We start from the raw sequence: 16,162 nt of genomic DNA, 5'->3' as shown, positions 1-16,162 counted from the left end.
CAGCTGAAAATGGTGAAGAACAGTTTTTAAAGTTTTTAGAGCTGGGTGAACATTTCTTACTGCTGCTGTGCCTGAGAAAAAGGTGAAATATTTAAGTCCTGCTGAGGCTGACTAGTACAATACTGGAATGATACAATACATTGATCCTTCTTAGGGCTGGCTGTTTATTAAGGAGTGAAAATTAATTACTTGTATCCTCCCTCTTGCGCAGAAGATGTGGGAGAAGGAGGAATGCTTCATGGCCCATGAACTGTGTTTCCTACCACATGTTATTAAAAGGTTATTCTGCTGATGGGAGGTGTTTGCTGTCTGGTATTTTTTTCATCTTGTGATACAAGTGTTTGCCTGTACTGGATTTACATAGCAAGATTTTGGTAACAGGTGAGTTTGCAGGGGTGGCTTCTGTGAGAACATACCAGTAGCTGCCCCAATGTCAGAGCCAGTTCCAGCTGGCTTCTAGATGGACCTGCTGCTGTGTAAAGCTGAGCCCATCAGCAATGCTGGTCACACCTCTGTGATAACATGGTTAAGAAAGGTTAAAAATGCTTCCTCGCATGGCAGTTGTGTGAGAAAGAAGTGTGAAAAGTGTGAGAGAAACAGTCCTGCAGACACCAGAGTCGGTAAAGAAGGATGGGGAGGAGGTGCTCAAGGTGCTGGAGCAGAGATCCCCCTGCAGCCCGTGGAGATTATAGTAAAACATGTTGTCCCCTTGGAGCCAATGGAGGACCCCATGCTGCAGCAGGTGGAAGTGTACTGAAGGAAGCTGCAGCACACTACAGACCAGGCTCCTGGCAGGATCTGTGGCTGGTGCAGAGGAGCCCAGGCTGGAGCAGGTTTTCTGGCAGGACCTGTGACCCTGTGGGCGACCCTTGCTGGAGCAGTCTGTTCCTGAAGGGCTGCACCCTGTCCTCCCATGCTGGAGGAGTTCTTGAAGAACTGCAGCCCGTGAGAAGAACCCATGTTGGAGATGTTCATGAAGGACTGTAACCCATGAGAGGAACTCATGCTGGAGCAGGGGAATAGTGTGAAGAGGAAGAAGTGGCAGCTGCAAAGTGTTTATGGACTGACCACAACTCTGATTCCCCATCCTCCTGTGCCACTGGGAGAGGTGGGGATTGGGGGAGGAAGCAGGAGAGTCAAGAGTGAAGTTGAGCCTGTGGAAAGGGGGTGGGGAAAGGTGGTTTTAGTTTTGTTATTATTCCTCACTATCCTGCTCTGTCACTAATTGGCAGCAAATTAATTTCCCGAAGTCGAGTTTGTGTTGCCTGTGACAGCAATTGGCAAGCGATGTCCCTGTCCTTACCTCCACCCATGAGCTTTTTCATTGTGTTTTCTCCTCGTCCTGCTGAGAAGGGGGAATGATAGAGCAGCTGGGCGGACACCTGGTGGCCAGCCAAGGTCAACCCACCACAGTCCCAAATCTGTTTGTACCTACATGGAGAGCTGCAGGAAGAATCCAGTTGCGTTATAGTATGTTTTTAGGGAGTCTTAGCACTTCCAATACCAGGTTCATCTTCAGTATATAAACAGAGTCCCCTCAGGAATCTTTTATTCTGCCAGTCTCAACCCTGACCCTGAACTGTGTTGTCCCAAAGAGGAAGAAATAGGAGATAAAGGAGAAAATTAAATGTTTTATGTTGCCATTTGAAGGCAGCTGCAATAATGAGGCAGACTGCTGTAATAACCTTCTCTTTATTCTTTTAGGTTTGTGACATTGTTTTGAGCATGTTTCTTGCCGAGAGATTTCCTTTGTCTCCTTGGAATTGGAGTGTGCCGCAGAGCTAATCGCAAGGATATGCTACCCTTTTGCTCCCTCCTTCCCCCATCCCTTATTTCACTTAAAGGAAGCAGAAGACCCTGAAGTGACATTTGCTCAAACTTTTGGTGTCTGGGAGAGATTGTTTACGCTATTGGATTGCTTCAGGCTAGTTAGTGCACTACCTGAGAAGAAATGCAGCATGCATGTTTCTTACACTTGGCTGTGCTTTACTAAGAGGTTACAAGGCACTGGAGAAAAGTAAGCTATGTATTCCATAACGGAGTGATGGATGAAACAGAGTAGATTAGGGCTGTTGGGGTGGAATCAGTTTGCAGACAGGGTCTTTGTCAAATGTATCATCTAAATTTAAATTCCACTTCTGTCTGAAATAGGCCAAATGTTGCTATAACTGTACTGCAGAGAGCTAAAGGATACCTCAGATTCTTACATCATCTGAAGAAAGGCTGGAGAAATGTACTTGAACTTGACTATTTCAGAATAGACTTGTTTGGTTTTTTTTTTAAGGGCTTGACCCCGTTAGAGATCAGTGTATATATTTGCTTCCCACAGTGATGGTTGCGAGTCAATAGCCTCATCTGTCCTATTTTGAAAACAGTGGTGAGCAATACATTTATAGGAGTGCCAGGGGGTGGTTGTAAGGTGTACCTTCCTGTCTCTGTCCTTTTCATATGCTGCGAATGGTCTCTGAAAGAAGGAAACTTACAGAAACACCGTTGTTGGCCAAGCCTGTGAGATCAGGTCCCCCTCTAGTGGTGACAGCTCTGCCAGACTCCAGGGGATGGTTTTCTTCAGTCCTGACTTTTTTTTTTTTTTCCTTCTCCCTCGAAACCCCACATCTAGGTTCCCTCTGATAACTGTGGTGAATATGTATGATAACTACTACAGTTGTTACTTTGAAAAGTAACAAATTAGGTTCATACTAACCATCAGTGACACCGAGAAAAGTGTTGTGTTGTTTGTCACTAGTGCCAGCTGTTTAACTTGCGCACATACAATGCTATGTCAAGACACTGAATAGGGAAGAACCAGAGAACTCGCATACGAAGTGGTAAAGGAAAATTTTTAATGTGTTAAATCATCATCATCATCATAATATTAATGATAAGAAAAGTGGATACTAAAGTACATGTATGATGACTTCGAAATTTGCTACACCTGTAGTGTAATCTTAATTTGTCTGTGGCTTTGAGGTAGAGATTTTTAATGTTAGTTCTTAAGTTAACAATGGGAGACAGATGGAAAAGGAAACTGTGCTGACAGTCCTCTAAAAGGTAGTGTTTAGCAAGTGTGTGAAACAGCAGTGTTGCTTCATAATCTGTTCAAAATATTTTTCTTGCAAAGTCTGTACATTTTTTGTCGAACTGTCTGGGATAGGTGCACGTTCTACATGAGTCAGCAGTTGTCCATCTAGGCTCAGCAGTGTTGATCAGTGTCTAAATGTTATTGTTTCGTCTGACTGTATCTGTAGCGATTACTTTCTTGGGAATCAGCATTGGAGCTACTTTTTTTCCTCAGTCTGTTAAAAACTGTAGTTTCAGAATGAAAAACATTGGGTCCATGCACTACTATGTTGTATTTTTTCTTATATGGAAGCAGAGTCGTTTTCACTTTATTGGGCATTCTTTGTCTTCTGTTACTTGTTCTTCTGTCTGCTAAATAAATAGAAACATCTTTTACGTGAAGAAATGCCATGCATTCTTTGTGGCGTAATTGTCATGAACAAACCAGAATGCGTTTGATGTCTTATAACAAGTCTGATGAGGAGCGGCTGAGGGATTGTTCAGCCTGGAGAAAAGGAGGCTTGGGGGAGACCTTATCTCTACAGCTACTGAAAGGAGGTTGTAGACAGGTTGGTGGTCGATCTCTTCTCCCAGATAACAAGTGATAGGACAAGAGGAAACAGCCTCAGGTTGCATCAGGGAAGGTTTAGATTGGATATTAGGAAAAAAATTCTTCACTGAAAGGGTGGTCAAACATTGGAACAGGCTGCCCAGGGAGGTGATGGAATCACCATCCCTGGAAGCATTTAAAAAACACGTGGATGTGGTGCTTAGTGACATGGTTTAGTGGTGGATTTAGCAGTCCTGGGTTAATGGACTTTTCCAGCCTAAATGAGTCTGTGATGCCAGAGTCAGTGGAAGTCTTTGTTGCTTCTTTTTAATTTATGTAGCATCACTGTCAGTAGAGGTTGCCAACTGCAGTAAAAGCTGGTTGTACATCCAGGACATTATTCATGAATATTGGCAGGTAGAGAGGGCAAGCAGTTGAGACATGCTATGCCACTATGTGACAAGTTGTAGGGCATGCCTTAAAAGCATATAGCACTTTATAGTTGCATTATGGTGTTTTTGTGACTAATATATAGCATCTCTCTATGGAATGCTGCATTTTCCTACCATTTAGGGGGAAAAATGGGGTATAGGCCAGAATGATGTAATTGCTTCATTAGAGAACTTTGACTATTTGATTCTGATATGTGCAATTACATTGATAATAGATCACTTGCCTTCTTTGCCAAGGCAAGTATGGGTGGGATGCAGTGTTGCCAGATGTCTGAGGTGAGCTTAAATTGATATTTCAAAAGTTGTCCAAGATGAAGTGCTATCAATTTGTGGCTTCAGTTATCAATGAAGATATACCTAGCTAATACGGAATTACTGGCTTCCTAAAAGCCTAATAAAAATATGGGTAACTTACAGTATAAAAGGTAAAGTTCCATACAGTTGTGTAATGTCATATATAGACTTCTTTATGAATTTCCTAGCATTCTTATTACTTATATAATTTTCCCATGAAATTGTGGTTGAACTTACTGTTTTTTTAGGATCTTACAGTGAATTGCTTGAATTCTTTGTCAAATCCAATCCAGACATCTCATTTGAATACCTTGAATGGTGTCTTAGTACAAATGCAAATAGCTTCTTCAAAATAACTCCTGTCTTTCATTCAGTAAGTGCTGAAGACTACAAAAATAGGAACTTGGTGGGCTGGAGTTAAGGTTGTCTGGGTGACTTTACCTCTCAATTTCTTGATTCAGATCTCCATCTCAAATACAGGTATTTCGTTATATGTATAAAATCTCTTGCTCAGTGGTAGGTAGATGCTTACTTGCATAATTCCAGTTTTTGTCTACTGAAGATTTGTGTGGTAGAAATGTAAAATTACAGTGAATTTTTCTGTAATCTGAAAATTGTAAATCACTGCTTTTTAATGAACTGCTTTCATCATGATTCTTGGCTAAGATTTGTGATGTAGCAGTGCATATGCATATTTATGTAATGAATTAAAGGCTTAAATTATTTAGCTCTCCCATGAATAGCCTGCAATTTTTATTTAATAATGCGTTAATAACTGGAAGGTAGGAAAATTGGAGTACTTTGGTAACTTTACTGAAAGAAATGTAACTATATGACTTCTAGTAGTATTCTGATTAGTTTGACAATGCCTTTTTGTAGTGACAGTGTTTTATGCTATGTAGATTATATATGTGTATAGTGGCAGCTGGTAATCTACCTGTAAAGCATGAAGTCAGAAAGATCCTCGTCAGTGGTGGTACTTCATTGTGGCATATTCAGAGCTTCAGCAATTGAAACGTTTTGCCCCAAGGATGGGGTCGGTTATCACTGGTGTGTGTGCCAGTCACCAAACAAAGATTGGAGTCTTCTGTTAAATGCTTACGTACCAGTCTGAACTTTCTGCTTTTTATTGTTTGCGCCCAGCTAAGGAAGTGCTTATTTTGTGTAGTTCCTGTCTAGCTTCCAACATAGTAACACTTCCCATACAAAAGCCATGTCAGTGCGCCAGAATTGTGCTGATTTAAAGATCAAGATTCCATCTAATATTTTTCTATACCGGCTTGCTTATTTTTGTGTGTTCTGTTGCTTTATTTTGGATTTATAACAAACTTGTTCTTGGCAGGAAAAGATGAAGTGAAGCCAGATGTAGTTTGAAAATGTCTTGATGTCACAAATAATGAATGAATAGTGTATTTCATTTAAAACAAAAAGCTCGCTCCCAGTGCATGGCCTTCCCTGACCCCCCTCCATTTGTTGATACTTGTGACACCTATTTCACGATGGAAGTTAAAGGAAATAGTCACTTCATGTGAAAGCTACCTATGGTGTCTTGGCAACCATGAAATGTACTTCTGCCATCATAAATTCATTAATTTCTTAGATCTCCTTTGTGTTAGACAGTATAAGAAAATTAATCAAAATTTCTTTAAACACCAGCAAATTCCATCCCTCCGCTCGTTTCTATTTTGTAGCAAAAGCTAGTCTGTACAGTAACTTCATTATTATTAATTACTTTGAAGCATTATTCTTCAAATTAACGAAGCAAGGGGAATGTGTAGCTTAGTGATTTGGGAAGTGCAGAGTTAAAAAATTACAGAGAGACAATAAAGGTTTGCCAATTAATTATTTATGTATTTTTAAAATATTTTCAGAAGTTGTTTAAAACTTTGGTTTCTGCATTCTTTTTTCCTAAATAATGAAGCCAAGAAAGCCTTTGCAAAATATTTTTCAGAAAGGTTATGAATTCTGACAGAAACGAGATACATGTGTACTGGTTTTCTCAGTGCGTTCAAAAGGTTCTGCAGTTTTGTAGGGGCTTAACCCTGATATTTTGTTCTATAACTTAAAAACCAGAGTAAACCTGAAATACATACAGACTAATTGTGAGATGCGGTAATCTGAGGCAAAAGTACTTTCATATAATGTAATAAAAAAATAACTATGTAACCTTCAGAGGTTTCTGTACATGTTTATTCTTTTAGGGTGCAATACAAAATTGTTAGGCAGGCTGTTTTCATTTCTGAAGACATGCACTTTTCTGTATGGAATTTCCAGAGACATCTGAAAGCTGCTAGGCTTTTTTCACACTGCATCATGTTCAGAGGCTCACATTCATTCTAGGATTGTTTTTATTGAATCTCTTTTCTTCTTTTGCTTCCATTTGATCAGGGAAGGCTGTTTTTTGGCAAAAAATATTGCTATAGTTAAAAAATATGATGAACATTCTGTATGTCAGATTCCATTCCAATACTCTGTTTCTCAATCTCAAATACGTTCAGGTTTGGTATTAAAGGTACCTCTTATCAGTAAATTATAGTAACAAGCTTCTGCTTTTTCTGTTAAGTTATGTTGCAATGCTATTAAATACAACGTATAATTTTTATTTCTCATGCTGTGATTAGATTTATTATTATTATTATTTAGGAAGCAACAATAGATAAAAGTGTTGAAATGATCTTACACTGTGATAACTAGATAATAACAAATAATTGACTTCCTTTGTTGTGTATGTAGGGTGTCCTATAACCTATGATCCTGAGGATGACAGGAAGGAATCTGTCTGTTATCATTTGTGGTTGTTTTGTCCTTCTTCAGATTGACAAAGCCCTTGAAAACAAAGGATAGTAATTTTTTTTTTTTTTTTAAAAAAGGCATTTTACAGTCATAGTAATGTCTGTTATAGGAGCAGGGTCAATCTAGTTGCTGTTCCACTTTTTTGAGGTACTAGAATTTTTCAAGAGTAAGTCAAATGTTGTGGCAACAGTCCCTTTTATTCGATGCGAAGGTAAATAAGAAGAGGCATGAAGATGGAGTTAAGACAGCAGGCTGCAGTTTTAATAGCTTGAGAACATGTAACATTTTTGTCTTCCCAGTTTTTGATCTGTGTATCATTTGACAAGGATCAGATGAAGGATGAGGTGTTACTTTTTGTGTACCATGCAGTGCCATGCAGGTTGTTTTCAGCCTAGGCCTGAAGTTCAATTCACTCTGGATCTTGCTATTCCTTCTGCTTTAAAGGGGTAAACTAGTGGTATGCATGTGGCAACGTCACTGCAGAAAAGTGTGGTTTAAAAAAAGGTAAGTTCTTCTTTGCAATCAAATTGTAAAATATGAAAATCCTCTACATGATTCAAAAGTTATAGCATGGCAGTCCTCTGTTAATAGCTGATAATAAACATAGCTGGGAAGGCAGCAGGAGAGGGAAGCAGGGGTATTTTTTTTTTGTCATGTTAGTAAATAAGTGCTCTCATGATAAACAGAAAACAGTAGAAGATTAAAGCACTAAATTAGAGGAACACTGAAGAACTTTCTCTCCCTTTCAAACAGTAGTAACATTCACTGAAGTAGGGAATGCTTTAGTTTGATGGCAGAAGTAAAGGAAAGGAGAAGCTGGGGTAATGCTGCATCTAACTGCCATCAAAGCCTAGTAAGAGAAAGCAAAGCAGTTGAAACATTGCTGTTATTAGTAACTTAGAAGTGAATAATTTCAGCTGAGGTGCTCAATTCAACCATACTGCCAATTTGGGTCAGCAGGGCTGCTCTCAATGCATTTGCAGGCTGTTGCCGTTGTCTCGGTCGAGGATGGAATAATGAAACCAGCTTCTTGCTGGAAGCAATGGGGTGAAGCAAACTGGAAACTGACAAGGGGAATGGAGTACACTGAATTTCAGCTCACATTGCAGGAGACAGGAACAAAAATAAAAATGATGAACTACTGATGATAATTTTCAACTCAAGCTGTGCCTCTGTGCAGCAAACTGACAAGGCTAGAACTGCAAAGGAAGTTAAAAAGATCTTCTGGCTTCTGCCTGTTTGTTCACAAAAGCAAATATTTCTTTAAGGCCCTAAAGAGAGGAGTCAGATCATTGGCACTCTGGAAATGTATCTGCTATACTTTGGCTGCTTTTCCCTTTATGTAGTTCAAAAAAGTAAGCTTCAAAATATTCTTTGAAGGGTCAGGGAGGAGGCTTAAAATAGCAGCAGTGAAGAAGTGACGAGATTATTAAGTGCCTTGTATCCTTCCCATCAGACATTTCACTTTTTGCCTATGTACGTTCCTGTTACTCCACCTTACAAGAAGTGACCATTCTTCAGGTCAGGTTATCTGTCTGGTGGTATGGGTAGGCGGCATTTGTGTGGGTTTTGATGATAATAGGTGTTTGTTCTGCAACACTGTTTTAATCATTTCATTGAACCTGATTAGTTCAGTTGAACACTGGCACGCATTATTATTTTATGACTCAAGCTCACATCAGTATTATGATACCTCATTTTTGGTATTGTGGTTGTTATGGAACAAAGCTCATTAACGTTTCTTTCTACTGGTTTTTTTGTGTGTCTCTGTGCTTAATAAGAAGGAATGAATAACTGGTCAAAAATCAAAAGTTGTTGTTCTGTGAATAGGAGCACTCACTTAGGGAATTGGAATCCATCATTGTTGTCTTGTATACACTTATATCAAATCCATTCCTGAAGGTCTTCACCATTATTATAGGTACCATTCTTTTATAATTGATTAAGGTGTAGGACATACAGGTCAGTTTGAAGAGTTATCCAAATAACTTTTCTATTGTATTATTATTTAAAGAAATTAAAGATATAATCCTTGTTTGTATTTCTGTAAATGCTATTGTTATTTGCAGATGTCTAGATGTGTATTGGCTAGATCTTTGGGTATATTAGATGAACTTTGGAATCTACACTTGGTTCTGTTGGCAAGTATTTCCTCAGCATATTGTGTCCTGCAAATAATTACTTTTTATTAAACTGAATAAATTTTAATTGAATGTTTGCTTTTATATGCAGTCTATTCCATTTCAAGATTGTAAAAGTTAGCACTAGTTTTATTTTGCATAATAAAAACACTGGCTTAATTTGCTGTCTTACTGTAGGATTAGATTTATTAATTTATTTTAATAAAGAAGTGTATCTTTCTGGTGGCTCAAAAATGTACCTTCTCTTTTTCTCTTCTCAGATTTATCCAAGAATAGATTAACTGAGGTTCCTACGGAGTTGTGCCATTTTGTGTCACTGGAAACACTAAATCTATACCACAATTGTATTAAAATTATACCAGATGCCATAGTAAACTTGCAAATGCTAACTTACTTAAATTTGAGGTAAGTTTAACTTTGCCACATCTTTGTGTTTATTTGCAAATGTGTAAAGCTTTTTTGTCTGCACTTTATGTGTTTCTGGAATAACAGAGTCCACTTTTCATTTTATTGGAAACAGTAATGCAAAAACTCATTGGCTGTAGATCCAGCTCTGTATGAAGGTGTCGTAAAGGCCCCTTTCTTTCTCTTATGCTTCTATTCAGAAGAAATTCATAATGCTAATCACATCAGCAGAGTTGGATTCTTTTAATTCCCTTCTGATGGTGAATTTTGTGAAACTTGACATACTTTTTGTGGTTAAAAAGATGGAGGGGCAAAGACAGAGGATTCATGTTTTTTCATGGGGAATGAAGAATTAAAATGTAATGCTTTATCACTAGTATCCTTTTATTATGCAAAAGTATAGTTACTGCCTTTTCTAGGAGGAAGTGGCAAAGAATTATTTAATTGTCTCTTTTCAATGAAAAGAGTGTGTGAATACTAGTTGGCATAGAGAATTGCTGCTGGTTAAAGTGCAGGTGAATGAATATTTGCTTTTGAGAGAGGGCATGTCAGCTTTTTCAGTTGGGACAAGGTGTGGAGGTTCCTTTGTAGTTGAGTATGTAAAAACTGTAGTAATGAAGATGTTTGCAAGAATGAAGTTTGAGAGGGGGCAAAGTGGCTCTTGGGCTTTGAAATTTAAGGTATGAAGGCCTGATCATCAGTTTTATAAACACTGAGGTATTTCTCAAGCCTTCCTGTGTTGTTACTGTACTATAGTTTTGGCAGCTGTGGAGCACTAATTTTGGCTCTAAAAATTGAAACAGAATAGTGCGTCCTGAGTTTCTGCATACATATAAGGGATATGACTTGGTATATTGAAATTCTGTTTGTTATATATATATATATATATATATATATATATAAAGAAACTAAGACTGGATTAAATTATTAAGTTTACATAAAACATTTTAGTAAATCTAGGAATTGGAATGAACCCAGTTATAACTCAATATAGTGAACTGGTGAATTAGACTTCAATTTAGTGGTGGAATTTGTGTGAATCATCACAAAACCAGAATAACTACAGAGTTAATATCACGTATCACAGTAAATTAGGCAAAATAAAAGGAAACTTTTCATGTTTTATGTAAGATAATTTTCCTCAGTTTAAAATCTACGTTTCACTTGGATGTGCCCTTCCACCATGTTAGTTGAACACAATAAGCAGTCTGTAGAAAAAGGAAGTATATCCTTGACTTTCTAAAAATATTGCTGCTTGGCAAGAAAAATACTACAGATATAGAATCCATATTTTTCTGCCTGTTAGAGCCCATATGTTATATAACATCAGTAAGTGATGCCAAGAGGTACACTTAGTGTTTGGGCCTTGGTGGATACTGTTCATGTTTAATTTAAAGATGTTCCTTTTAAACTAATGATGTTCTATTACTCACCCTGGTTATGTGTTGTTCTTTGTCTCTTAGTGGGTTGCTTCTGAGTTCTGTAGAACTTAAAAATGATTTTTACTTTTTTTTGGTGTGTCTGATCTGCTGCATAGTGTAACTTTTTTACATTCTAGGCTTCCTCAATTTATTTATAATTATTAAAAAGTTATTTCTACTTATTTTTTTAATAAGTTGTGACTTGATTCTGTAAAGACTCTAGAATTGAGAATCCTGACTCTACAATAAGCATTGTTTCTTTTTTTTTTTTTACTACTTTGATTAGTAGTTGGACTTCTCATTTGTCTGTCTCTATATTATGATGGTTTGCTCTATAAACTGTTTTGAAACCGTTGTGTGGAGGATGAATATACATCTTGTACGCAGCTTTGTAGCAGACCACTGGATGGGCAGTTGAAGAAGAAATGCTTTGAGATTTGTGGAATTTGAATTTTTGTTTCCTTTTGTTTGAATTCAATGCTGCGACTGTTACTGAAATTACATAGGACAATTTTTGTCATCTGTTTTCAGAGTTCAGTTATGCATACTCGTTCTCTGGATCACTAACAGTCATGCAGGAGCTAACTGAAATGGCTCTTACTGGGGTGTTACTTTAAGTTACTGTTCATTGTTTTCCTACAGATTAATAACTATAATAAAGAAAAGTTGTATTTAAAAAAACATTCAAATATTCTAGGAAAGACAGTAGTTCAACTGTTATTCTGTTGTGCTTGAAGTTTCTTCTGGGAATTGATCCACAAATCACAAGAGATTAATATTTTTAGTCATCTTGAGATTACAAAGGGTCATGGCATTTGTCATCTTTAAATTCTAGCTTCCGAAGTAATTACTACTAGAATGAGAACCTAAATCTCTTTTGAGAGTTTTATACCAAATTTTGCTTATCCTTGCAAGTCTTCTTCATGAAAATCTTCTGCCCACTTATTTTTTCTTTCAGAAATGTGGTGTGAAGAATAAAATGGCATGTCAGTCACTTATAATTGATAAAATAATTTTTAAAGGATAAAGTAAGATACCGAGATGAAATGGCTCAATATGAGTGTTGGAAAGAAATGAACCATTGATAGTCCCAGGATTTTTTGCTGTATTTACCTGAGTTAACATCATAGAATCATACAAGTAATTTTCAACCATAAGTGTGTTTTAAAGGAATTGAGAAAATAACCATTTCATTTGTAATTTATGTATTTATCTTTTAGTTGGAATAAAAGGCATCCACTATAGTGCCACATAAAACCGTAGGAATGTTTAAATCCTTGCAAAATACTGTCTCACTTGGCTTTCCTGTATTCATTAGGAAGGGAAACAGCTGTTCTAGGTGACAATCAGACTTGTAACCAGATATTATTAAACTGATATAATGCATTTTTTTCCAGAGTGGTAAATTCCACAATACTGTTTAGTCAGCAATGCAGATATTTTTTATATGCAAGTGTTTTCTTAATGATGGCTATTTGAAAATTTTAAATTTTATTTGCATAAAATCTGACTGATGAAAATGAAGGAATTTTACAACTCTCGGACTTCATGTGAGTATACAGTAGAATGTCACTGGTGGTTTTAATGGATGGCTTTTTTGTTTTGTTTTGTTGCAGTCGAAATCAGCTTTCTTCTTTGCCAGCTTGCCTGTGTGGTCTTCCTCTAAAAGTCTTAATTGCAAGTAACAATAAGCTAGGTTCCCTTCCAGAAGAGATAGGTCAGCTAAAACAGTTAATGGAACTGGTATGTTACTGATCTTTCTTTATTTTTTTATTTTTACTTCCTTTGTATTTAACTAGAAATAGTAAAATTCACTTTGCAAATATATTTGAACAAACAGCTAATACTATAATGCAGGCTTAAAAAAATAACTTTTGAACTTCTCAGGTGTGTTGGGTAGTAACACAATAATAGTTTCCTTTGTGTTCTTCAGGACCCTTCAAAACAATATCACTGCCCTTGGTTCATTCAAAACTCAGCTTCTAAGGTCATCATTTTTACCAGTTTTACTCACTGTCCACACTGGCTCCCTGTTTTGCTGTACGGGGTTCATAGGTCTGTCATAGGCTCTGCAAAGCTGTATCCAGCTCTGTAGCACCCTCCCATTCTGCTTCCTTTCTTTCTGTTATTACTATCTGCTTATCATATTGCATTCCACTAGCGATACTGGTCTTATCAGTACATTTTCATTTTATTTCACTATTTTTGTCATTCAACCTTTCTTTCATAGAACACCCATCTAAACAGATTTACAACATTAATATATTCCTCTTGTTTTCAAAGCTGTCCACACCATCATTTCTGCAAGCAGTAGATCACATAGAATATAGTCTAGTAAATGAGAATCTGAAAAGGCAAACATTATTTGGTACCATAACTTAAAATTAATTTATTTGCACGCTTTTTTCAAAGTTTATGTGTGGGAAATATATATCTCAAGGAATGTTTCTCTTTCCCCCCTTTTATCTTCCTCTTTTGTTATATTGTAGGCTGAGACTCTGAATTCTCTATGGCATATGTGTTATGTCTTCTGGTTATTTCTGTTCACCTTGACCTCTTAAGATACAAATTGACAAATAAACTACATTCTGACATTGCAATTTATGCATAGTAAATAATGATATTTGAATTTTCTTCCAGCTGCTGTTATTCTCCATTGACAGCATTTATCTTGCACAACTTTTTGGTACCTGAAAGTGCCTGCTTATTATATCATCGTTTTTATAACAGTAGGTTTTCTACTAAGTTATGTTATAGAAACTGAACTGACCTTGTTTTAGGCCTCAGTCCCGCTACACATTCTTCATATGTGAAGTGGCAGTTGTAGGACCTTTTTCCTTCTGGTATTCTTTTTATACAGCATCCTGTGATATCAGGCTTCTATTATTTATTACAATGATCTGCCTGTTGATGAGGATGGCAGGGGTAGTTACCTTTTCCTTTCTGGGTTTTACCTGAGCTAAAGACTACCAAGTTTGTTTTGTTTGGTGAGCATTATTGGTTTATCTTACCAAATATTTTAATTTTTTTGTGTGATGGGTTTAATTAGATTATCTAAATATTTTGAGTTAATTAACCTTCAAAAAAAATGTTAGGCTATAGCATTGTTTCTGTTGTGCTTAAAGTAAATTCAGTAAAATATTACGTTTTCAGTTTTATATATAATTAAAGTTGAACAGTATTAAATACATCCTAGTTTAGGGGATAGGATGACTGAATAGACAATAAACAATGACTGGAACCTGTTAGGTCTTGATTGTTTCTAGCTTAAATGTAGCCTAGCTTAGTGGTGAGGGACTTGTGAAATAATTGATAGACTTAGCCTGATTCTGTCTGGTTAGATTCACCTGGTTTAGTTGTATTAACTGATGCCTGTGATAATATTTTCAGGAAATAGCTGCTGAAGTACTTTCTAATTTCCCTCCATTTTCAAGTTTGGACCCAGCCAGTAAGGTGAACTAGCATTGCTGATGCTGGGAGAGTTTCATTTGTTGTTAGGAGTTTGTATATAGTTTAATAGTAACCATTATCTGTATTTTAGAATTTTGAAAAGTTAAAAGCTTGAAATTCAAATGTACATTATACTCAAAGAAGGTAGGGATAGATTGTTTTTTTAAAACAAATCATGTTTAGATTAACTTCTGCAATACTGGATTTTCATATTGTTTTCCAGTTAAAGTATAATTTCAGTGTTACTCCTTTGTCATGAAGAACACAACAATTCCTACTCTAAAAAGATTACAAATGAGAGGCTATAGTAGCACGTCGCTTCAGTAGCTGAGAAGAATTCTGAAATCTGAAGAAGGTCTGATGTTAGTTCTTTGTGATTAGAACCGGGTGGAGGGGAAGTGAGTAATAAATTTTTGTTAAATTGGGCATGGTTTGTTCAGATGACCTGATTACTTAATTTGCTTGCCACCATGATTGTTTGGTACATTTCCAGTGAAATTAGTTACATCATTTTGCTGGAAATGACTAAACTGTCATGTATTGGGAGAAGTACATAGTGGTAGGATTGAGAGCCAGGATCTGTATTGGCATATGTAGTATGATGCAGCTTAGATAATAAGGTGATCATTGTTCTAAAATGAGTAAAAAGAAAACAAAAAAGATCATCATACTGCAGTTGTTACACAAAACATTCAGCTGTGTGAGAGCAATGCCAGGGTGAATAGCATGCAGCCTCCAAGCAGCACCACCATCCAGCCCTCTTCCAGGGCATGCTCGCGTTTTGGTACATATGCAGTGCTGGCGCTGAGCTGGCCTAGGGGATTGATCCTGAGGGGTGACAGATGCCACCTGGCTGCATGCTGTTTTTGTATTACCAGGACTTTGCCAAGCACCCTCATGTTCCCAAAGTGTTTCATAGGCTGCATGCAGTAAAATCTGTGTGTACATAGCAAATGGATTATTTATTTTGTTATCTTTGAAACAAATTTTACCTCTTTAGTCACATGATACAAGCGTAGTATGCTGCAAATTAGGTCCGATCTTTACAACTAACTCTATTTTCCCTCTCTCTCCTCCAAAATGGGGTAGGCAGTTATTTTTTGATCATGTGTATATATTTATATAAATTTAACACTTGTTGCATAGAATGACTTGGATTTTACATACAGTAAATATTCAGGTATTCTTTTAAATTTTAGAGTTCTGGGTTATATAGATCGGACAGCTATCTTGAAAGCATTGAAATAACATATTAATTCTTCTCCCTGCAGAATGTATTACAATTACTTGGAAAATTTGGTTGGGAAACTTACTTTTATTTGCAGCTGCGTAACTCAGTCACACCTCTACTGTCAGCCAGAAGGATGAATGCAAAACTGGTGTGAAGATAAACTAAAACTTAATTTCCATCAAAGAAAAGTAATTAGGCAGAGATGGCTCAGTAATTGTACCCCAAACTATCAGACCTACAGTAAAATTCTGTTCTCCACCCTATCAGGCAGTATTGCACTTCTGCCTTCTTCAGGTAACAGCCTTCTGCATCTCTGGGATGCTTCTGTCTCATGTTCAAAGCCTTTAAATCTCTCAGCTGGGATT

The 16,162-nt window shown here is 36.9% G+C and overlaps 1 protein-coding gene across 7 annotated transcripts in view; it reads left to right on the top strand.

Annotated features, from left to right (window-relative positions):
• Positions 1-16,162, top strand: part of LRCH1 (leucine rich repeats and calponin homology domain containing 1) — a 133,313-nt gene that overhangs the window by 53,575 nt on the left and 63,576 nt on the right. For all 7 annotated transcript variants that reach the window (XR_008820341.1, XR_008820339.1, XR_008820338.1 and 4 more), the window contains exons 2-3: positions 9,551-9,695; positions 12,733-12,859. Coding sequence is in view for 1 of the 7 variants with exons in the window: in XM_056329366.1 (XP_056185341.1) it covers positions 9,551-9,695; positions 12,733-12,859 (272 nt within the window). In the remaining 6 variants the exon portion in view is untranslated. The remainder of the gene's footprint in view (positions 1-9,550; positions 9,696-12,732; positions 12,860-16,162) is intronic.

This window comes from Falco biarmicus, chromosome 2, assembly GCF_023638135.1.
Source record: "Falco biarmicus isolate bFalBia1 chromosome 2, bFalBia1.pri, whole genome shotgun sequence".
NCBI lineage: Eukaryota > Metazoa > Chordata > Aves > Falconiformes > Falconidae > Falco > Falco biarmicus.
The sequence above is the reverse complement of the archived record's forward strand: the minus strand, read 5'-3'. Positions and strand labels throughout refer to the sequence as shown.